Source organism: Biomphalaria glabrata, chromosome 1 (assembly GCF_947242115.1).
Source record: "Biomphalaria glabrata chromosome 1, xgBioGlab47.1, whole genome shotgun sequence".
Classification (NCBI taxonomy): domain Eukaryota; kingdom Metazoa; phylum Mollusca; class Gastropoda; family Planorbidae; genus Biomphalaria; species Biomphalaria glabrata.
This window is the reverse complement of record NC_074711.1, coordinates 74,815,669-74,839,409: the sequence shown is the minus strand read 5'-3', so window position 1 is coordinate 74,839,409 and position 23,741 is coordinate 74,815,669. Positions and strand designations below refer to the sequence as shown.

The following is a 23,741-nucleotide window of genomic DNA, read 5'->3' as shown; positions in this document are numbered from 1 at the left end:
AACAAAATAATTAATTACCAGATCCGGCCCGTGACGTGGTTCTACCAGGCCCACCGAAACGTCGGCTCAAAGTGTAGAAAAAAAAGTATCTTTACCTACGTTAGGGCCCTCACTTTTTCTCTGATGGATTAGTACCATGACCATTACAATTTGTGCGTTTATGAAATGGGACTCTGAATGTAGTATCTACCAGTACAAACGGATGGATCTTTACTTTGTGTGGAACATGATAATAAGCCAACATATTTGTTTTATAAAGATAGTGTGGCTGTATTAAAAATAAACATCAACATATAAATGACATTATGAAACAAATATGACGGCATTCTTGCTTTGAGCCGCGAATAGAAGATTGTTAAATTACACCTAGAGATTGGGGGATTTATGAGACGTCAAGAAAATGAGTCGGCGGTAAAGCTAGCTACAATATTGATCGCATTTTAAGTAGAGAAATACAGCCGTTTCCAACGCATATAAAAATAATTAAACTTACATTATCCCATTCATTAATGTACCTTTCTATTTATATTCAAATAGTTTCAGGTCAATTTCATTTCGTTTTAGACACGAGTGCTGGAAATTAAAAATGGCCAGCGTACCGAATTAAGCTGAGCATCACTGATCTAGACTGACAATAAAAAAGCATTTATAAAAATACATTTAAAAAAAAAAGGAAATTGTGAGCTAAAGCCTTCTCAATCCAACACGGTAACCACTCTGTTAGCGCAGAGTGTAGGAACATGGAAGTTTGTACACTTATCTATTGTTTGCTAAGCCTATGACGGCAGCCTAATATAATGAGGACTAATTACGCTTATACCAGCTTTAGCCACCACTTCAGTCAAGAACTAATTCTTTCCCTTGTTTGAGATACCAAACAAAGTAATTTATAGCCAATAATTAATTAATTAATTTGATAATTTTTTTTATTGATTCTTGTGTTGTCAAGTAAAAGAAATAAATGTTTAAAATTTCAATTTAATCCGAGATTGGGTGTCGGAGAAATAATGTGTACCATCTGTTGGCTAGACAGACAGACAGGCAGACACACACATACAGACAGTGTGAGTTGATATAAGCTTTGTAATAAAAAGACCAAATAGTAAGTTACAAAGTTTGGAGAGAATCCTTGGCTTTGAATACGATCTGATTCTGTCTGACTATATGCTAGTTAATAGCCCCCAGTATGCTGTTTTACTAAAACTAAAACTCTTAGTAAATACTGGATCTTCATCACACAGATATTACGATATATTCCTCATTGATTGAACAGTATCTATTGCAGATACATGTAGACTCAGGTGAAATCTCTTGTCAGTCGTCTAGAGGTGTTAGCAATGTGTCTCTCGTACCGAGCTCGTTCTTTCGGTTTGTTTTGAGATTTCATTAGATGTCAATTAGTTAACTGTCTTGTACTCTCGCTATTACAGCTTGTAAGGGGATCGCCGCCTTCCCCTCCCTCTTCCCAACACTTGAACGCATGACCTATACCTGTCATAATACGTTCAAATTCGTTGCTATGGCGACGCGTGATGGTAAGGAAAAGGGGTGGAGGGAGGTGGGGATGAAATGTAAAAGGGAGAAGACTCGTCCCTCGTCTGCTCTCGTCTTTCGATGCCACAAGTCAAGGTGAGCTTTTTTTTTTTCTCCCCGACGATGGGTGGGCCTTGAACGATCGGCTGCGCCATCTGATTGGCCAGGGGACTTATCGGCTTGTCAATCAGATCTGTTTTGAGGGTAGAGCCGTCAATGGAAAGCAAGATGGTAGGGGGGGGGATTAAGGGCAGGAGGATAAAGGAGACGAATGAAGGCGGGGGGGAATGTCAAAGTGAAAGGAAATAATGGGAGGGGACAGTCCGTCCATTCTATATATAAGAACATATATGTCTATAATACGAGCACACAGTCATAGGTGATAAAACTTTCAGTTGCGTTCCCAACGACAGAGCTAGTCTGCAAGTGGTGGATAGCCCCCCTAGTGGTGCGCCATCAAAGCAAGGTGGGGGCGCCAACAGTGTACTCACTCCCCCCCCCCTCCTTTACAACAGTACACGTGCTAGAAGAGCTTATCAAGAAAGTTACTGCTTTATGTCGGAGGTAGGAAAAAAAAACCAACAACCCAGGATTATTATCTACAACACTTTCAACAGAGAAAGAGAGCTTTGATGATGTGTGTTTTTGATTAAAGAAGGATCATCAGTGTGATATTGGTTGTTGTCGACAGTGTATTGTGCTTATTTATTGTCAATCTTAATATTTAATCGGATTATAGTGTCAGTTTTGTCAAGCAGATTAATAAGGTAAGAAAACCTTGCTTTTTGTAGTACTCACTGTCACATATAAGAAATGTTAAAACTGTTATGACTTAATTGTAATGAGACTATGTACTATATAGTCTTACAAATACAAACAAACAATTGTAAAATACTCGAAAAGACTCAAACATAAAGTCAAATTTCTTATTTCAAATGCTAGCAAAAATTCATACAAGTGCTCCTTCTTTCCTAGTGCTATTAGAGCATTGAACGGGTTGCTTGGATCAGCCAGTAAAACCAGTGATTGAGCAGAGTTTGTCTCTAATAAACACTTGGATACTCTGGGAGTCTATTATCTATCTATTCAATGAACACATTTTATGCAGTAGTAAAACACTGAATTATAACCTACTTTTACCTTGGCTATAAGTGTTTGTAATTTAGTCTCCATATACTCTGACGTTTTACAAGATACAAATAATACTATGTCATATAGCATTAAAAATATAAAAAAAAAAAAAAAAAACAACAACAAACTTTTCCAAAGCATTTGTTGTATAATAACAAAGTATGCACGGGCATCAAGCAACGAAGTTTATGTACACCACAAAGGGAGGTAATTGACAGTTTGTTCTTCAATGTGCTGAAAATGAGTGGGCACTACATTTGCTAAACCCCCTGTGTTAATTTGTTGACGTGTAGCCAACAGTAACCATTTTTTTTTTACAGCAATGATGACAGTTGTTAACCAAACAATGACTTGTAGTGCACGAGATTGCAGACGATTGTAACTAATTGTGCGCAATCATAATAACTTTTTTTTAAAGAACTATTTTTTTGACTTACGTGATTTGAAATACTAATTTCGTATTTGACACTAGATGTTACTTCTTCATAACATAAAAGAAGCCCACTATCTAACATGGTACTGTGGTATTATGTTTGGTTTTATGTTGTAGTCTAATAATACAAAGTAAACAATATTCAGCATTTGAATGAGGAAAGTCTATACTTTACACATCGACTAAATTAGCTAATTAAACAAGCATAATATATGCAATCCTTTATTTATTAAAAAAAAAAGCTTAGCTAAGGATAGTTATTTTCCTTACTGGATATCAAACAAAATAATTAATTACAAAATTTAATTGACTAATTGGTTAATTTTTAAATTGATTTATGTTTTGTTAGGTCTAATAAATAATTTTTGGAAGTTTCAACTTGATCCTAAAAACTTTGTGGGAGACATAACGTGATCAATTATCCAGGCGATGAAACCCGCACATATGTAGCCGTATCTGTGAATACAGAAAGATTAATTTCCCTTGTTAGTATCAAACAAAATAATTAGCAACCAGTAATTAAGTGACTAATTGTTGTTGATGTTTTTAATTGATTCACGTGTTGTGTATGCCAATAAATAATTGTGTAAAGTTTCAACTTGATCCGAGTTTGGGTGTGGGAGAAACTACGTGTCGAAACTTTTTACCAGACAGACAGACAGACGGACAGACAGAGTCACTTGATATAAGCTTTGTAAAAAGCATCATGTATCACTCTAACACGGCTAACATCGATTGAGGTGTTTTTTTTTCAATCAAAGAGGCATTTCCAAAAACGCACACAATTCTTAATGACCATCTGCACCCATTTCATCACAGTTACATTAGATCTGGACGAAGTAGGAGTCTCCTCTCTATTTAGGCTAAAATAGAAAGATTTAAAAACTCCTTTATCCCACGTTCAGTCAGGGTGTTTCAATGTCACTTGTCGCCGAGTAGTACATAGCAGGCTAAATCTTAAAGCGCTGGTCGTGTGTATGTGTGTGTGTGTGTGTTACCTATGTGTTCGTGTTTGCATCTATATTGTTATTGTCATAGCAGTAATGCTGAGTGGGATAGCTGTAGTCAAAATACATTTCTATTTGTTAGTCACTGAATTGAGTGAACAGTAGAAAGATGTTAATGCACGATCGTTGGGTTGTAACCCCAGACAGCTAGTCCAACTGAACCTTTGTAAGAGTATTTATACCAAACAAACTTCTTAAAAAAAATGAGCGCAACTTTTATTGACAAATATACACATTCAACTTCAATACAAATGTGTGTAAATACACAGACTGAACTTTAGTGTAGATGTTATGTAGAGACACAGATTGAACTTTAATGTAGATGTTATGTAGAGACACAGATTGAACTTTAATGTAGATGTTATGTAGAGACACAGATTGAACTTTAATGTAGATGTTATGTAGAGACACAGATTGAACTTTAATGTAGATGTTATGTAGAGACACAGATTGAAATTTAATGTAGATGTTATGTAGAGACACAAATGAAACATTATCTTGAACAACAGAAACAAAATACAACGCACTTTGAAAACATCCGTCGCTCGTCTCCAGTTTGTGTTTTTTAACTTCAACTTTCACTTTTTAACATCAACTTCGAGTCACTTCTGGTTACCTCAGAATTTATTCAGAAATACAAACAAATTATCTGCTATAGTTTCACTCATGGTTACATCAGAAATATGCGGATACAAACACACATAACAAAAACCATTTTAAAACGCTTGAAGAAATAGATCATAGATGGCACAGATTTTTGTGCTATTTCTTTTCTATGTTTTGTACCATTAAGAATCTCAAGCTAATGAAATAAATACTTAGTTACGATGTTACGAGAGAATGAAGAATGTTGAATTATTACATCACATTAGCTTGCTTCTGCTCGATGATCAACTTAAAACATCAACTTACATCTGTTAAATGATCAACTTAAAACATCAACTTAGACTGTTAAATGATCAACTTAAAACATCACATTAGACTGTTAAATGATCAACTTAAAACATCAACTTACATCTGTTAAATGATCAACTTAAAACATCAACTTAGACTGTTAAATGATCAACTTAAAACATCACATTAGACTGTTAAATGATCAACTTAAAACATCAACTTACATCTGTTAAATGATCAACTTAAAACATATACCTACGTCTGTTAAACGATAAACTTAAAACATCACATTAGACTGTTAAATGAACAACTTAAAACATCAACTTACATCTGTTGAATGATCAACTTAAAACATCAACTTACATCTTACATCTATTTACTTCTGCACATCTACCCCAAAGGTAAAAAGTCAGCTTTGAGGAAACTGTGATGGAGCATTAATTGTATTCGTGGTCAAAAGGAGCACGCCACTTTAAGCTTTCACTATTAGTGCTACCTCACTATGCGTCCATTATTACTGCTACCTTACTATACTTTCTTCAAAAGTGCTACATCACTGTATAGTTCCTTTGTAGTGCTATTTCACTATATGATTTATTTATGGATCTACCTCACTGTAACAATGATTCGTAGTTCTAGCTCACTGTATACTCTATTCATATTGATTACTTACAGGATGATTCATACACTGTGCTAATCCACTAAATGATTCATTCATAAGTGCTACCTCACAGTATTAATCATTTATACTGCTACTTTGCTGTACGATTCATTTTTAGTGCTACCTGACTGTCTCTTATCCTGTTTCCTCACTGTAGGGTTACGACTCCTGAAGAGATGCTTTTGTCGATACAAACGTAGTTTTTGGTGTCAAGTTACTTCTATGTTAATAATTAGTGTATGTGTTCTCTTTTATAGATACTATTTTTTTTAATTAGTGTACAGCATGTTTCTCCATAGAATAGTTGTTTACTAAGTGAATGGTATCATCATTGTCTTCCGAGAGTAACTTTGAGTTACAGATTGAAGAGCTGGGCGCTAGGAGATGAACATTGATAAAAAAACAAAACAAAAAACAAGATAATGCAGACAATTATGAATTAATTTGGAAAAGAAAATGCAGGTTTCATTGTATGTTCAGACCACCCACATCTAGATGAGCGTACAAAACGAGCATACAATATGCCTGTTGATGCATGGGGTTATTGGTTTTAAAGCTCCAGACTGCTAATCCCACGAGCTCTGTAGACGTACTAATTAGCTCGATATAGACATTTGAATAAAGCACGAAATCGTCGTTTGTAAACAAAATAAAGTCTTTCTCTTTTTTTTTTTAAACAACTATGTACAGGCTTTTAATCTTAGTGTAACTGTGGGAAAAATATACACAATCCCAAATTAATTCACAAGATGTTAAAGGATTTAAAAAAAAAACAACTAAATCTCAATTGTATTTCAATGATTTGGTCTCACCACTTGACACGTATTCCTGTCTATCTTCATCAACCCTTCACTCTTGTATACACTGCACATGCATGCAATCAATCCTTACAAGTTACATCAGACACACACACAGACGCCTGAACAATGTATACATGCCACTCAGCCATGCTATTTCAACCAGGTTTTAACAATAGTGTATTATATGTGAAACCGCTTAACTTATTATTGAGTTTAAAAAATAAGGCCAAGACCAAAGTCGATTTTGTATCTATTTTAAGCACTGCATATAACTGACTTTTAATAGAGTTTTAATAGACTTTTAATAGAGCTTTTAGTTCTTGGGAACTCAACATGACGACAGACGGACTGACAGACACAACAGCACAAGACTAATACCAAATAAAACGTATTAACTTAGGGTAATAAGAAATTGGTTCTCGTTCAGAGACAATGGAGATTATACATTGAAATATAAAATGTTATCAGAACTTTTCTTGTGATGTCAAACCAAAGTTTGATATCTCTTCGTTTACCACCATTCGTCGCAGAAGAGCGAATGAAACGCCTGGACTAGAAATAATGGTTTGGAAAGTGTAGCACTGTGTGTCATAATGTCCTAATGTAGCACTGTGTAACATAATGCCTTAGTGATGCGCTGTGTGTTACAATATCAAAGTATTGCATTGCGTGCCATAATGTCCTTGTGTAGTGCTGTGTGTCTTAAAGTCAGAAACTAACCCTGTGTGTCTTAATGTCAGAGTGTAGCATTGTGTCATAATGTCCTAGTGTAACAATTTGTCTCACAGTGCATCAATGTGCGTCATAATCACACAGTATTTGTTACAATGTCATGTGTAGCACTGTGTATTATAATTTCATAGTGTAGCACTGTGTGCTAAAATGCTATAGTGTAGCACTGTGTGCTATAATGTCAGAATTTAGCACTGTGTGGCTAAAAGTCACTGTGTATCCCTGCATGCCATGATGTCAGAATGTAGCACAAAGTGTCATAATGTCAGAGTATACATATGTGAGTCATAATGTCACTGCATAGTGTTAGAGTGAAGAATGTGTGTCATGTTCACTGCATAGTGTTAGAGTGAAGAATGTGTGTCATGTTCACTGCATAGTGTTAGAGTGAAGAATGTGTGTCATAATGTCAGAGTATACATATGTGAGTCATAATGTCACTGCATAGTGTTAGAGTGAAGAATGTGTGTCATGTTCACTGCATAGTGTTAGAGTGAAGAATGTGTGTCATGTTCACTGCATAGTGTTAGAGTGAAGAATGTGTGTCATGTTCACTGCATAGTGTTAGAGTGAAGAATGTGTGTCATAATGTCACTGCATAGTGTTAGAGTGAAGAATGTGTGTCATGTATAAGTCGTGTCTAGTGTGGTTCGATGATGACTACTTTTGTTATCCAGGGGGCTGAGGGCTTTGCACTCAAGTTTTGTGCCTCCTCATGTGGCCGGTGAGACCTACGTGTCATAATGTCAGCGTGTAGCACTGTGTGTCATAATGTCAGCGTGTAGCACTGTGTGTCATAATGTCAGAGTGTAGATTAGTGTGTTTTAATAAAACCGACAAAGTGTGACACGTCGTGTCTTTATTGTCTAAGACTTTAAGTGTAAGCTCTTTAACTCTTATAGTTTGACTTCTGCCGTGATGTTTGGATTCCACTCAACGATTCAGTCAACGAGCTCTTCTTCCTGAGAGCCAGATGAGACTCTTGCTTTGTTAAATTATGATTCGATATGCGTGCAAGATATTGATATATTGGAAATGACTCGATATGCGAGCATTGTTTTCAAAGTATTTTGTTGACAGTGATAACATTTAGGTACGACTTCTTGCATGACTTTTTGTCTCACTGTAACTGTAGCGAGTTGCATGTCCAAGTTATTAGGGGCTATTCATTTCATATCGGACCACATTGAGACGAGATGTTTTTTTTCCTTAATACCTATAACCGGTTGGTCCGATTAACCGAATTTGTTTCGGTACTTGATAAGCAGCCGGTCTTAATGACGGTGGTCTGATAAAGACAATGGGTCAAGGGAAATAACTGCACACAAGTACTTTCTTCTTAATCTTGAAAATGTTTACTTGTTCCACGAAAAGTATTCTTTATATTTCGTTTTAAAATAATGTAAACATATAAAGGAAATATTATCGTAATTTTGCTAAATTTATTGATAACTTTTTTACAAACCTTTACCGATTTTTTTTTAACTAGTCATCTGTTGTGGAGTACAGTTTAATTTTATAAATTATGTAATAAGTACAATTATTTTGCCCGATGATAGGCAAATGTACTATTACATAATTAAAATGTAACATGCAGCTTCATTGACTCCACCAAAGCAAAAAAAAAAAATTAAATATAACCACTAAACAGATTTAACAGCAGGCGCTATTTCTGGAATCAATAGTTACCAGCAACCACCCAGCTTCAGAAACATGAAAAGGAAATCAAAGATAGGGGTAAACAAGCAGGAGTTGCACCTCACAGTTTAGTAATAATATAAAATATATATAAAAAAAAAAAAAAAATTTGGACTGAATGTGTCCTACTCTAGATTGTCTTCATAATGTAATAAAATATTTCAAAAAGTTGCGCTGAAAATATACTTTGTTATTTTGCGTTCAAAGTTGACATAACAATGATCCATGAGACCCAAGGGATGTATTGGTTCTTCACAAAGGTTCTCAAAGAGATCAATTTATATACATTCTGTGGCTTGTATCAATGTCCAGTCGATGAACCGCCTCAAGTACAACACCCTGTGTTATGAGTCTTGTACGCCTATATATACTTCAGTAAAATGTAAATCATAGCAGATGGCCTCTTAAAGAGACAGTTGGAGAGCTCTCACAAAGGGCTGCGGGACACACCCTTTAGACAGCCCTTATTGAAGACAGGCGCAGAGGACGGAAAGAAAGCTTAAAAAGACAGACGGCGGACAATGGCTTTGTCTGCACAAAGTGCGGAAAGATATGCAGGTCTCAACTGGGCTTGCGTAGTCATGTGACCCATTGCACTCATCCATAATCTTTTTTAGAAACGTTATTACCTAGTTTCGGGTACATTTCAAAAGTCCACCCTCTGCCCAGAGTTTGCTAATACCAGACTTTAAAATGCTTGACTAAGGTCACCTAAACTAAACGCGATCCCAATGTAAACATTACATTGAGGTACTCACCACACATAATACAGAGCATGGGCTACATATATATATATATATTACTTAATTACTACATATATGTAAGTGGAGGCGCGGTGGCTGAGTGATAAAGCGCTTGACTTCCGAACCGGGGACCGGGGTTCGAATCCTGGTGAAGACTGGGATTTTTAATTTCGGGATTTTCGGGCGCCTCTGAGTCCACCCAACTCTAATGGGTACCTGACATTAGTTAGGGAAAAAATGTGCTTTACATCATCTGTCCTATAGACCAATAGACCACAAGGTAAGAAAGGGAAATTTACTTTTTACATACTTTTACTTACTTTTTTTTTTTTGCAAGTACATTTGTATTTAAGCCACAGCGCTTTGTGTTCTTTTTTTTAATCATTTTACCGGCCCCCGAAAGGGGAAAAGATGCTATTAGTTTTGTGTGGAATGTCTGTCCGTCCGTCCCGTTTAGATCTCGTAAACTAGCAAAGATAGTGAAAATCCGGCATCATAATATTTTAGATTATTCAAAGTTCTGATGCAACGGCTACTTATTTCTAATTTTTTAAATTGCTTATGCAAGCAGTATTTTCATAAAAATACACCACTTTTACAACTATTCACTATTAATAGTAACAAACACTGAAGGCTACTTAGAAGGGGAGAGAGCTGCCTGCCATATTTTCAAAACATTTATGCAAATGCTTTTAGATTTTTAATCAAAACGTTATTTTATTTTACATTTGTATTGCTAAGTTACAAAAGTTTTGTCATACTAATTACTACATTTACACACAAAAAAATGTTTACTTTTTTTAAAAAGTAGTATGCATATAATAGACATAATTTTAAAAAACAATTAATAAGTTGTTTTGAATATTATCACATGAACTGCTCCATTGTATCCATTACATAATGGGATATACTATTGCATATTGTTTTTTAATTTGTTCAAAGGCACATGTTATTCTCTTGAGGATTTGACTAAAAGATTGATCCTATACAAAACAATGAGATCCCATAGATATTCATTATAAGACATCAGTTAGGCCAGGCTCACATCTAACTTCACATTCACTTTCACCTATCCTTTGGTCTGCTGGGGCACCACACAAGATCTGTCAACCTTCTTTCTCTTTTCTTTTCTGACATTTGTCTTTGATGGAGTTTCATTTTAATGTTCTTTCTGAAAATATTGAAACTTGCCTTTTAACCTGCCTGGGTGGACCACTTCGGGGGCCGATTTTGAGTTTGTGTTTCACTCAGACTGTCTTTGTAACCTTGTTTTATATTGTTCTGATTAATTGAGTAATTTCTCATAAAGATGAATAAAACCGCCATTTTAATTGTAAGATTACCGAAATCTATATAGTTTTATTTTTATCGAAACAATAGTTAGCTCCCTTGTTGGTCATCACTTATGTTGATTGCTCTTTTTTATGTTTATATCATAACACAATGTTATAACTTCAATTACTTTCCTCTATTCTGCTCTTCTTTCGGTATTCGATACCGTAACACCCCCACCGCACCCCAGGATTTTCTCTTTTTTCCCGTCACACTTGCGTATTTCTCAAGAGGCCCGGGCCCGTTGCTGCTGGTAACTGAGTCTCTTGTTGAGCAAGTCGTACCGAGTCCAGACTCACTCATCGCCAGATTAGCTTATCACCGAGCACTGATAACACGAGCCCTCCATTTGCCAAACTCGACACGATAAATTTACTCCGATACATTTAACAACATCAAAAATTGTGTCTGGGGGGATTGTGGGAGGAGACAGGGGGGTGAAAGAGCAAGAGAGAGAGAGAGAGCGGGAGGGGGAGGTGGTGTTCGGGGTAAAAAAAAAATGCAAGCGAAACTTCTGGCGTTTCAATTTTTTTTGGTCTCTGTTCTTATCAAGTACGTAGTTGATATGAGGCGGGCTAAATGACTTTTTAAAAATAATGATATTAGATTCTGAAACTTAGACATAAATAAGTTACACGTAAGAATGATACATCGTTTTGTTGAAGGGGAGAGGGGGGAGTGCGCTGATAACGTACTGGCCTGTACAACAGTCAACGGAGAACGTCTTTACTACAGTCAACACAGAATGTCTTAGTTTTCACAATTTAAAGTTGATGTTTATAGCGATTGATTCACTTGTCGACCAAAAAAAAAATTAACGCCCTTTTTTCACCAATACTGACATTGCATAGCTCGATAGTTAAACCGCTCGATAACTTATTTCAGAGGGATTAACAAAGAATGCGCCAAAACCATTGCGCTAGATTTCAAAAGTAAAAAAAAAAATTTTAAAAATTACTCATTGCTGGACTCAAATGTTGTGTATATAACTTGACGTTTTTATTTCCTGCTTTACAAGAACTCAATCAGGGCGAACAACATTAAGTCGATATAAACGTTTCTCCCAAAGGCACTTCAGGATGTGCCCCGTCTACTGTGTTGGTTGCAGCTTTCATTCGATCTTTCAAGGTCATTCATTTACTAGCTACAGTGGAACAAAAACTTTGTCTTTAACATGCCCCCCCCCCCACTGGATAACGTCGCACACAATGAGGTCGGGGAACCGAACAGACCAAGTGGAGAGAGCAAGATCACTTTAGCACCTCTTCTACTAATCCTCCGCTAAGGCACGCTTTCATTCACATTAGTTCGAACCGTCAGATGCCAATGTGGCGGTGGTTCAACTTGTTGAAATCGACTCCCATTTAAATAAGGATATATATATATATATATATATATATAGTTCATCCATCGTGGTTCAATGAAGACCACTTTAATTAGAGGGCTGATGACTTTGCACTGGGATTTTGTGGCTAGTGAGACTTATGTGAGCTTGTCCTCTACAAGGTGCGCCGGTTTTCACAGCGCAATGCCATGATTATCTATATTGTGCTTCTATCTCCCAGGTGGCTGGGTCAGTGCTGAAGGCTTTCAGAGAAGCTTTGAGGGTGTCCATGAAGCGTTTTCTTTGTCCATCTTGTGAGCGCTTCCCTTCCCTTTTTTAGCCATAGAGGGGTCGTTTAGGGATGCGAAAGTCTTCCATTCTGCAGACGTGTCCTGCCCATCGCAGCTGGGACTGCATCAGGATTGTGTGGATGCTTTGCAGACCCGCTCATCGAAGGACCTCAGTATCTGGTATTTTTTTCTTGCCATTTAACATTCAGTATGTTTAGATCACGAGGAAGTAATTTAGTGTTTTTGCATGTTTTCTATATACTGTCCACATTTCTGAGGCATAGAGCAATGTAGGGAGGAAGACAGCTCGATAGACACCTAGCTTTGTGCTTGTGGTGATACCTCGTTTATTTCAAACATTTTTAGAAAATCTGCTTTAGGAAATGCACTGGAAAAAAGGATGCATTACATAGTCACTAATTCAATCCATTTCAAATCAATAATTGCTTAATGGATTAGGGACTTTCTTTTCGAATTACCGAATGTTATAGACCCTTAAATAGATAATGTGTTGTTGTTGTTTTTTTAAATCAAGAAACAAAGCAAAAAGTATATTTAATAAGCCGATGCTGTTTTTGTGTGACTAAATAAAGACTTAACATAATAGGCTACCTTACCATTATATATTTGTAAATTGAAATGTGTCTCTAATTTTATTTTTCTGTTGTTTTAGAATACATTTTTTAGAGTAGCTTTAGGAAGGAATTGATTTCTTTCACTAAAATAATTGGTCAATTTTTTTTTAAATGCGTGGACATATACTGACACACACACACACACACACACTGATAAATAACAGTCGTGCATTCACATCCACACTTTCACTTCGGCACGCAATCGCACACAAAGACACATAACAAACGCACAGACAGTCACACAATCGACTCTCAAACACTCACCCTCACATACACAAGTATATGTCATGTAGTCACACTCACATTCATGCAGAGTCACATAAACCTAAACTTAAACAAGATAAAGATCTACCCTTTATTTGAATCAGTAAAGCCCCACCTTGTCCCTCCATGCTCCCAGTCTTTTCCTTCCAGTCACAATTCAAATAATTCATACATTTTGATAGACAAAAAGTCTATGCAATCAATATTTTCGAAACAATATCAATATTTTAAAATTAATGTTTCCAAATCTATGTCAATATTTTAATCAAAATTTCTAAATCAATATCAATATTTTCAGATCAGTATAAATATTTTTTTGTAATAAATATCCAGACAATATATAGTCGACTAAACATTCATATTTCATTGTTCATGCAAGACATTATTTGCTTGTTCTTTTTGTTAAAATTCACATGATTGAAAAATAAAATAAAAATAAAACGAAATCGAAACAATGGATCGAACCACGTGATTAGTGAGACACTCTTGCCAATTAAGTTAAACGCCAATACAACAATCGGTCAAAAGTATCTCTCTCTCTCTCTCTCTATATATATATATATATATATATAGCATCTACATGAACGGAAAAAAAAAACAGGCTTGTATAAGCAAAAGCATTGCAAATCACTTCCATATCTCTAAATACTGCAAGACTTATCTACCCTTATCTATATAAAAATGTTAATTACTTATCACTAATGATTAACTCCTTGTTTGATTTATTTGTATTGCTTCATATATTGTTTTCGACAATGAATAATTTTGCAAAATTTCAACTTTATCCGAGATTGGGAAGTGGGAGAAAAAACATTCAAAAGAATCCACCCAGACAGACAGAAAAACAAACATAAAAGCTGCGTAAATAATTTCCAAGTACTTATTTCCACATAACGTAAAAAAAAATAATTAAAAAATTCAATCCTTATTGATGTTTTATATTTCTTAAAATGTAATTAAATGTTTTGTCACGAGTTTATGCACGGCACTTCAGCTCGATAAGGTGATGAAAGTTGTCAACATAAGTAATTATATTTATATCGGGAAACGGATCATAGACGCAAGGGAGTTTCTTTAGTGAATCAGTGAGTTAAATTTCGTTTGAATATCATTTCATTTTGTTACTACTAGATCTAGATCTATATCTCATCTCAAGTTGAGTCTGTGTAGTATATTATGAATACGAGTTATATTAACATTTCTTTTAAGGAGTTGGTTCATTTAAATATAATACGCCTATATCAGTTTAGATGTACCAGCTACAAACCAACGATCGGCCATCCACAATAACATATATGAGGATGTCATGTGGCCAGCACGACGACCAATCACCTTTACTTTTCCCAAACTAATGTCAGGTTGGGGAAACAGAAGCAGATGACCTTTACATCATCTGCCCTATTGACCACAAAGTCTGAAAGGTAACTTTAATTTTTACTACTATAAATAATTGGATGCTACCATCAATATAGAATGGTGACGCGGTGGCTGATTGGTTAAGTGCTTGGCTTCTGAATCTGGGGTCGTGGGTTCGAATCTCAGTGACGACTGAAATTTTGAATTTCGAAATTTTTTGGGCGCTCCTGAGTTCACCCAACTCTAATGGGTACCTGACTTTAGTTGCGGAAAGTAAAGACGGTTGGTCGTTGCGCTAGCCACATGACACCCTGCTTGCTAACCGTTGGAATATGAAATAGACAAGGTCTGCGACATTTACACAGACAAGCTTATACATTGTTTATTAACTAATTTATGTTTTTTTTTTAAAAGTAAATTTAGTATTAAAAACAAATTAAAAATGTAAAATCAATGATTAAGTGGATACAAGATTTAGTTAATTAATCTGAAACGTTTGAAAGAAGTATAAATTTGTAAACGAACTTAAAAATCTGATACAATGAGTATGATAAAATGCATTGTTAATATTTTCATCTCTAGACTAATGGAGAACACCAGTGTCCTGTTTCCGTGCCACTTTAAAACAAATAGAAGTCTAAAGTAAGATCTACTTTACCACAGGAACAGATGTGAGATCTTTGTTTTAAAATGTCTACACCCCCAAAGTTTTTTTTTTTAAATTATATTTTCTCATTGGATATTATTTAATTGAAGCACGATGAACTGTTGTGACACAACATGACACCTTCCCCCTGGGGAACAGAAACTCCACATTGACTGCAGCTAAAACATTAAAAAAGAATTGTATTTTTTAACTTCAGTAGTAGAAGACATCAACTGTGCATAAAATGTTGTTCAAGGCAATCTTTTAAAATTATTGATCTGTGTCTACAGGAGGTTCCGACTCTTGTGATCTCAACAACATATATTTTTTTAAATATTTTTTTTTATTATGTTCTTTTTTTGTGTTCTTCCTAATGTTCTTTCTGATGTTATTTTTATGTTTTCTATTATTTTATTTATAAGGTTCTTTATTATGCTTTCTATTATGTTCCTCTTCATTTTGTTAATATGCTGTCTGCTATTGTTGTATGTATGCGTGTTTGTTACATTTCTATTATGTTCTCTATAAAGTTCTATTTTCGATTTCAGTGGTTGATTCTACAACAGCTTTGCCCATGCTATGGAAGGGTACCGGGGTGGTTTGAGCAGAATACCTCTGCTGCTCTCGAAGGATACTCCGAATCACGTGGTCAAATCCGAGGCCGAGTTTCAGGCAGCCATGGACAGCCTTGGCCGGCCAGGCGAACACATGAGCGCCTACCATCACAGCAACAGCCTCCGCATGGGCGCTGCTCACGGAAGTGGGGTCATGTCCAGCACTAACCAGACAGCCCTCAGCAGACTAAGCCCTTGTAGTGATAGCAGCTCTCTTGCAGTAAGTATTGGGTCAACTATTTTAGTTCAGTGATAGCATCTCTTTTTTGGTAAGCATCAAGGCCACTATTCTTTAGGTCAGTGATAGCCTCTCTCCTGCAGTAAGTATCTGGGCCAATATTCTTTTGGTCAGTGATAGCCTCTCTCCTGCAGTAAGTAACTGGGCCACTATTCTTTAGGTCAGTGATAGCCTCTCTCCTGCAGTAAGTATCTGGGCCACTATTCATAAGGTCAGTGATAGCATCTCTCCTGCAGTAAGTATCTGGGCCACTATTCTTTTGGTAAGTGATCATAGCTCTCTTGCAGTAAGTATCAAGATCACTTTTCTGTAGGTCAGTGATAGCATAACTTCTGAGGTAAGCATCGGGGGTACATATTCTTTAGATCAATGATGCCCAATTCTATTCGCTCAGGGAGCCACATCTTTTTTTCCGACACATATTTAATTGACTCTAGAGACCGAACCTATACCGCTTCTACAGGCAGAGTGTGAAGATGTCACCATATCTCAGGCCCTATGTTTTAGATTTCAGATGAACTATTCGCTATCCTTGCATTGCTTACGATACGTTATACAAGCAAAGAATTCTTGAAATGTATTTCTAATTTGTAAACACTAGAAACAAAAATGTCAGACGTTGCAGGATGGTAAAGGCCAGTTACTCAGAAACATTCAGTTTTATAATTTATCAAATAATTTCAAATTGTCACATTGCAGTGTCTGACATTATCATCCCAATCTCTGGTCGCCCATACAGTCTGGCTACACAAATGAAAGCGAGGTCCAAACTTAACACGATATAATAGGTCTACATCTTTGGTTGTTTTTTTCTTAACGCGTAAAAAAATGTAGACTTGCTTAGGTTACCACACGCATGTTCTATTATCCTCCCCCCACAGCGAGGTACCTTCCCCCCCACACATACAAACACTTCACTCCCCTCCCCTATTTCATTTCCTTCCAATCTCCCCCCTCCCCGTACTCATGGGCGTGCACCGAGCGTGAGCTATTCTTCCCAGGGCAGACACCGTGTGAATGCGCCACGGTCCGAGCAGTTTCATTATTGCACGCAGCACGAGATCTGGGTTTATCCTCACACATCCACAGCGACAAGAAAATTTTTTTATTACTTCTCTCCCTTAGATTTCATTCTCCCCCCCCCCCCTTACCGACCCCCCCCCCTTTTTTTTTTTTTTGTCAAGTTTTTTTTTAATACTTTTTTTTCGTTCTCCTTTTTTTTTTGTAATTTCTTTGACAATGTATCCCCCCCCCCCCCCTTTTAAAAATTTTTGTTCATTTTGTCAATGAAGTGCTCATATTCAACACCTACCATTAAAACCTTCTAAAAGTGTACACTCCCCTCCCCCCCTCCCCCCCTCACCGGTCATCGCCGGTGTTCAAATGACGAACAGTCATATTTTTATGTTTTTCAAGACGCGAGTCAAACAATATCGCGGCATGTTCGAGTGTGTTCGCTTTTCTCGGCTAATCAAATCTTCTACTTAAGACTTCAATAACCTGCTTTCATTCGGACTCCACGCACAACCACACACATACATACACTCAACCATATATGATCACAGAAACACACACTCAAACTTGCATGAACAAATGAACGCACACTTAAAAACACACACATCACAACTAAAGCACATACTCTGGTGTCGGAAGAGTGGAGTGATTTTCATAGGTGCCACCCTCTGAGCCTTGTGAATAAGAAACTTGCTAGTAACGGGTCGTGAGTAAAATTAGGGAATAGGGGGGGGGGAAGGGTGGGGGCTGAAGTTTTCGTATCAGTCGTCAGTGACAAGGCGATAATGTCATGAGTTTTAAGTGACCCTGATAACTGACCAGATTAGAACTGGGGACGCTAATCTCGACAGTTTGTCTAAAGGGAATCGTCAAATGTTAATGAGAACTGTAACAAGAAGTTTGAATGACAGTTGAAAAAGCTTAGAATTAGTATACTATGAAATAAGTAGGTCATCATCGAGGAAGTAACAAGTTGTAAGAGGAATTCGTTCTACAATGGGAAATCAGAGCAAAGCATTTAAAAACAAATAAAATTACGATGGCATGAATTTCAAATGATGTTTATTTTCTTTTGTTATAAAGCTAGTCAACCAATGATCCCTTTGAGACCTATATTATCAAGTAGGTATGCAGCGTCTAGACCTAATGGTTTACTTATGGAGATTATTTGAGGTTGGGTTGAAAATTTATTTTAAACCTGAAACCAAAAATATATCTTAAAAAACAATGTTAAATATAGCTACACCTCACAAATACTCTATATCAATATCCTATTACATTCAGTCCATGATTAAGTATTGCTGACCTACTACAAACAATCAAGTAGTAACATCAGACAGTGCAAGCGAACCATAAAATTTCAGTATTATTATTACAATCTGAACATAACAATGATACATGTGTAGAGAGTTGACAGCTATATGATTTGAAAGTTCATGAACAGTAATAGTTAGATATCATTGAACTAAGGTCTACACATCCTGATAATACAATGTTAAACACAGCAAGCACTATAAAGAATAAAAAAGTGAATTTAAAAGGCTTTAAACAAAATTGCTGTAATATTTCAACACGTAAAGATAAGTCAAGATTTGATCGAATTCTGGGGTCCGAAAAGCCGAAATATTGGAATCAGTAGACAGGCCAATACTTTGCATTCATAAATTGTGTAAAACAACAACCCAAAAAAACCCAGGTGATTATATTTCTTGCGCACACCCGACACGGATCAGCGATTTCGTGGAAACGCTGTGAAAAATAAAATTTTGATAGGCATCGAGAGTAGCATGACCTTGTGCTAATTTATCTCTTAACGAATGTCAACAATCTCCACAGCTCATTAAATATCAAATGAAGAGACGTTAGTTTTTAGATTTCCCTTACGATTCTCTCGTTAGAAAGTATATAAAAAGATAAACACCACCCCTAGTCAACTGGATTAATTCGTACACTCCAAAAACGAATTTGAGCAAGAGATTTCAACTAGAGATATGTCAAGAATGGACTTAGAATGACGTCAATGTTTGCTAATTACAAATAATGTTTCCCGCTGACTTCTCCCGACATTGTTCGACGCCATTGCAATAAACAAGTCATAATTACGTCATAGATTGATGTACAACTTGACATCGAGGTAAAGTACTCAGCACTATGCACCAAGTGCAGTAAGTCAACATACCCAACTTACAGAGGGCGCTGTTCTTCATCTTTTGTGTCATCCTGGCACTTGGGGGCCTCGGCATGTAGAGCCTCAGTCTTGTTTGCAAACATTTAGTTATGTGCGTCTAAGTTACGTGTGTGGCCCGTTCAACGTAATAAGAGAAAGGAGATGTGAGGCTAAGGAACAGGAAAATGACCCGTTTCCCCATTCTCTTGTGTTCTTCCGTGTTTCTCTAGAGGAGACATGGAGCAAGCAAGGAAAGATGTAGTTTAGGTCTGTTTGGTCTTGATTCGTTTACAAACACCTAACCAGAGTATCCACCAAGATTGGCATAGCAGATGCTATGTAAGTACGTGAGCTACCCCCCCCCCCCCCGCCGCCCATCCGTACCTCCTCGGTTCTCCTCCCCTCCGTTAACCTCCTCCACTATAGTACTCCTCCTTGACGAGACATCACTGTGGTGTCTTAAAGTAGCGCCACTGGGGGGAAAGCAACATTATTCTGAGAGGGGTGGGGGTGGGTGACGGTAGGGATAGAATTAAGACTGAAGTAAAAAGGAAATAAATTGAGGTTATGGCTGATGGTCGTGGGTGGGTGGGGGGAGGGGGTGCGGACATAACACGCAGACCTGGTATGTCATTTCACCACAGACTCCCATTCGCCTGTCTCCTAACATTTTCTTTAGGGATGCCTTCTGCATTGTTTTTACTGAACAAGATGCTTAAGTCAACACAATCCCAGGCTACATAGAAAGAGGAGGGGGCTGTTCAACAGTGAGGGATGGCATGGTGGGGTGGGGGGGGGGTGGAGTGAGGAGGTAGTGTAAGACATAGTAATATATGTTCAACCATTATGTAGTCTTGATACTCGTAAAAGTCATTAACGTTGTGGGTAAAAGTTCGGATACTTCTTCGGCAAGATAATAAGATAATATTTATGTTTACCGCAGTAATCATAACATTTGCTCACTCGTTTTACTTGTATAGAAATAAAGTTATAAGTAAAGCTTAGCATAGAAGTAAAGTTATAGATATAAGTCTGAACAATGTAAAGTTATAGATATACGTCTGAACAATGAGAGACATTCTGGAAGACTGTGAAGAGGCGATATTAGCTAATGGTATCACCCCCACCCTCTCCAGGATGAAAGACATTGTCATTGTTTCTAAGTGCTATAAACTTTTTATTATTAATTCCAAAATTGTATTCAAAAGTATTACATATAGTAATTTTTCCACAAGCTCTTTTGTCTGTCTAAGTTTGTTCTAAAAAAAATCGCATTTCACAACTAGATACAATTTTCTTTTTGATCGATGTTCTAGGTATGAGTCTGCTACTAGATGTAAAGATGTAAAGATGCCAATCGTCTTTGGAATTACTTTTTCATTTTTTTATCTTTTTATTTGTTTAAAATGTAATTTGTTCATGTATTTCCACGTAGCCTTTACACTTCAATTCACTTTTTCATTGGCAGGAGTTCCCCCGATCCTGTTCCTCTGAAGACAGTTGCGGTGACACAAGCAGAGCCGAACACTTCATGGAACACAGATCTCGCAAGCGGCCTTACAAACAAGACTCATCCCCTAGCAGCGAGGCAGCTCGTAAAGCCAGACGGAAAAGCCCGCAATCTCCCGAGGAGCTTCAGGCACAGCGCTGCTTGGCCAACGTCCGAGAACGCCAAAGGACTGAGTCTCTGAACGAGGCGTTCTCTCAGCTGAGGAAGATCATCCCAACCCTGCCCTCAGACAAGCTGAGCAAAATCCAAACGCTGAAGCTCGCCTGCAGATATATTGACTTCCTGTTCCAGATCCTCAGAAGTGATGACACCGAGATGAAGTACTTTCCCTCCAGCTGTAGTTACATGGCACATGAAAGACTTAGTTATGCCTTCAGCGTGTGGCGCATGGAGGGGGCTTGGCATATGACCGGTCACTGAAGACCATTCGTTGTAGTGCCAGATTTTCAGCAATTGGTATGACAAGGACCTTTTTTTTCTGAAAGGATACGATTATAAAAAGTGTATTCAGGTTTTGTTTTTTCTTGCTAACATAATCTTTTTGACTTTCATTTATCGTGTTAGCTTGCAATGGGACGTAGCTTGTTTAAAAACATTTGAAACTGTGTTCCTATATGTGTGGCCTTATAATCTATAAGACATGTATCACAGTTGAAAGAATAAAAATAATAAACTAAAAAACAGCAATATTTCAAAAATATAAGTAGATAAACTTTATGAGGAATCATATGCTTCGCATTGTTCTCAGACCGATGGAAAAGATCATTGACCGATCTACTGAGTGTATACTATTAACAGTATATTCGTCACTATATTCATTACTAGAAGGAAGATGACTACACTAGTATGTAATCAAGAAGTGAAGAAAGATGCTTTGTTTTTGTTTAAACTGTGTACTGTGTCATGTATAGCCAGAATTGTTTTAACAGATATTGCCTTGCTTTAATTGCTACTTTCGTTTAATTTTAATTTTTTGGTAAAATCTGGCCACATTACCGGCTCCATATCGAGCCATACTACCGGCCTCAGATCGAGCCATTATTCGACGGATGTTTGCAAAAGTAAGAATCTGAATGCGAAACGCATTTGTGGAACTTTTTCACTCAGCATTCATTATTGTGCCCCCGTTGTATTTGCGAATTTATTATTTTATTTGTATCATTGTGTGAATCTAAACTGAAGATGTATATTTCTGTCTCGTTTCACTCTCTCACAATGTAGATACAGTTGGAAATATATTTCTATAATCACTCTGTTACAATGGCTGCATTCAAGATGAATTAAAATTATTATTTACAAAACAAATTAATAATACTTTTTTTTCCTTTATAAAAATTTCACTATAATTGATTTGAATTAAGACATTGTTTCTCATCAATATATTTTTTTATTGATACTCCCAGCATCATATTACATTGTTGAGTTTGATATTAAACGGAACAGTATAATATATATAAAACAAAACACCTACGACTAAGGAAAATAAAAAAACAGCTTAATAAAATACTCAGACAAATACCAAGATAAAGGCACATTTCTTTTTACATAAACTAAGATAAATTCTTACAAGTCCTCTGTCGCAGTTATCTATGTAACTGTATAGTAGAATTAGTTCTCTAATTGATAGTGCGGCGTTGATCACTATATTGATGACGTCATTACATTATTAATATTTTCTGTGTAGACTAGAGGACTGAGCTTTTGTTGCTTGTCACAACTTCTAGTGACGTAAATTTAGTGTGTGTGTGATTTGCGTCATTTATCGTCTAGTACAGTCTCTCCATTGTTTTGTACGTTGATACAGATAGACGTTTTTTTTGAGAGCTCTGGAATTTCTCCTTGGTTTTTGCTATTGGATAGCCTTAGCATTTGCCTTGGACATTTTCTTGTTGGATTATCTTGACCCCTGTTTAGGGTGAGTTTTATTTTTCATTGTATAGTTTTTCTATTTGAATTCGTTCGTATTTGTAAGTCTATAATTAGACTAGATATAGATGATTAGAAGAATCCTTTCTTTTATCTTCTATAGGGTTTTAGTGTCAAGACTTGTTTATTCAGTCTCAGTTCTATATTGAGAGTACAACTGTAGGTCTACAGTCTACAGGACTGAGGTCTTTCTCTCAGTTGGTCGTCTGGTGTGCACGTGGATTTGTACATGTGTCTGAGGTTCAAGATTCCAGACTGCGGGTTGCAGTGGTCAGACCTGATGGTGTAGTGTCAACTATGAACTTGTACTTTTTGGAATTGTCGTCAGTGGACAGTACCTGATCTAGAGGCTAGATCTACATATATTACCAGTTGTTGTTTTTGAGATTGAAGGACTATGTGATCCATTGAACTACTTATTATAGTTAAGGTAATATACTATGTGTTTCATAATTATATGAATGTTCTGTATCTAAGGAGACTAACTGGATCATTGTAGATTACATATTATTACATATTGATATTTCATACTATTATTATCAGTCATCATGAATCAGTCATTTGTAAATATATCACAAGAATAAATTTTATTGTTATTTACATCATACACTTAGTTTATTAGTTTATCTACAACTATATGTGTATGATGTGCTTGTCAGGCTGAACTTGAGCCAAAATATTATAAGTTCAGAAAATAATAACAATAATACAAATTGAAATAATATTTAATATTAATAAATATTTGCATTGGAAATATATAATAATAATTTGATAAATACAAGAATACAAGAAC

General features: G+C 36.4%; 1 protein-coding gene across 3 annotated transcripts; it reads left to right on the top strand.

The window, feature by feature from the left end:
• Window positions 1–1,909: 1,909 nt before the first annotated feature.
• Window positions 1,910–22,323, top strand: LOC106074190 (twist-related protein 2-like). 3 transcript variants are annotated; one of them, XM_056014260.1, is made up of 5 exons: window positions 1,910–2,300; window positions 14,723–14,898; window positions 15,416–15,504; window positions 16,028–16,313; window positions 20,981–22,323. In XM_056014260.1, the coding sequence occupies exons 4-5, from the start codon at window positions 16,059–16,061 to the stop codon at window positions 21,440–21,442; spliced, it is 717 nt and encodes a 238-aa protein (XP_055870235.1). In that variant the 5' UTR covers window positions 1,910–2,300; window positions 14,723–14,898; window positions 15,416–15,504; window positions 16,028–16,058; the 3' UTR covers window positions 21,443–22,323. The 3 variants fall into 3 exon arrangements, with proteins under 3 accessions (XP_055870235.1, XP_055870231.1, XP_055870221.1); XM_056014256.1 differs by lacking the exon at window positions 14,723–14,898; XM_056014246.1 differs by lacking the exons at window positions 14,723–14,898; window positions 15,416–15,504.
• Window positions 22,324–23,741: the final 1,418 nt, after the last annotated feature.

Excerpts from the sequence above, each read along its gene's own strand:
- LOC106074190 (XM_056014246.1), top strand. The coding sequence starts at position 16,059 with ATGGAAGGGTACCGGGGTGGTTTGAGCAGAATACCTCTGCTGCTCTCG. Across the intron at positions 16,314-20,980 it reads GTGATAGCAGCTCTCTTGCA|GAGTTCCCCCGATCCTGTTC; the intron begins GTAAGTATTGGG and ends TTTCATTGGCAG.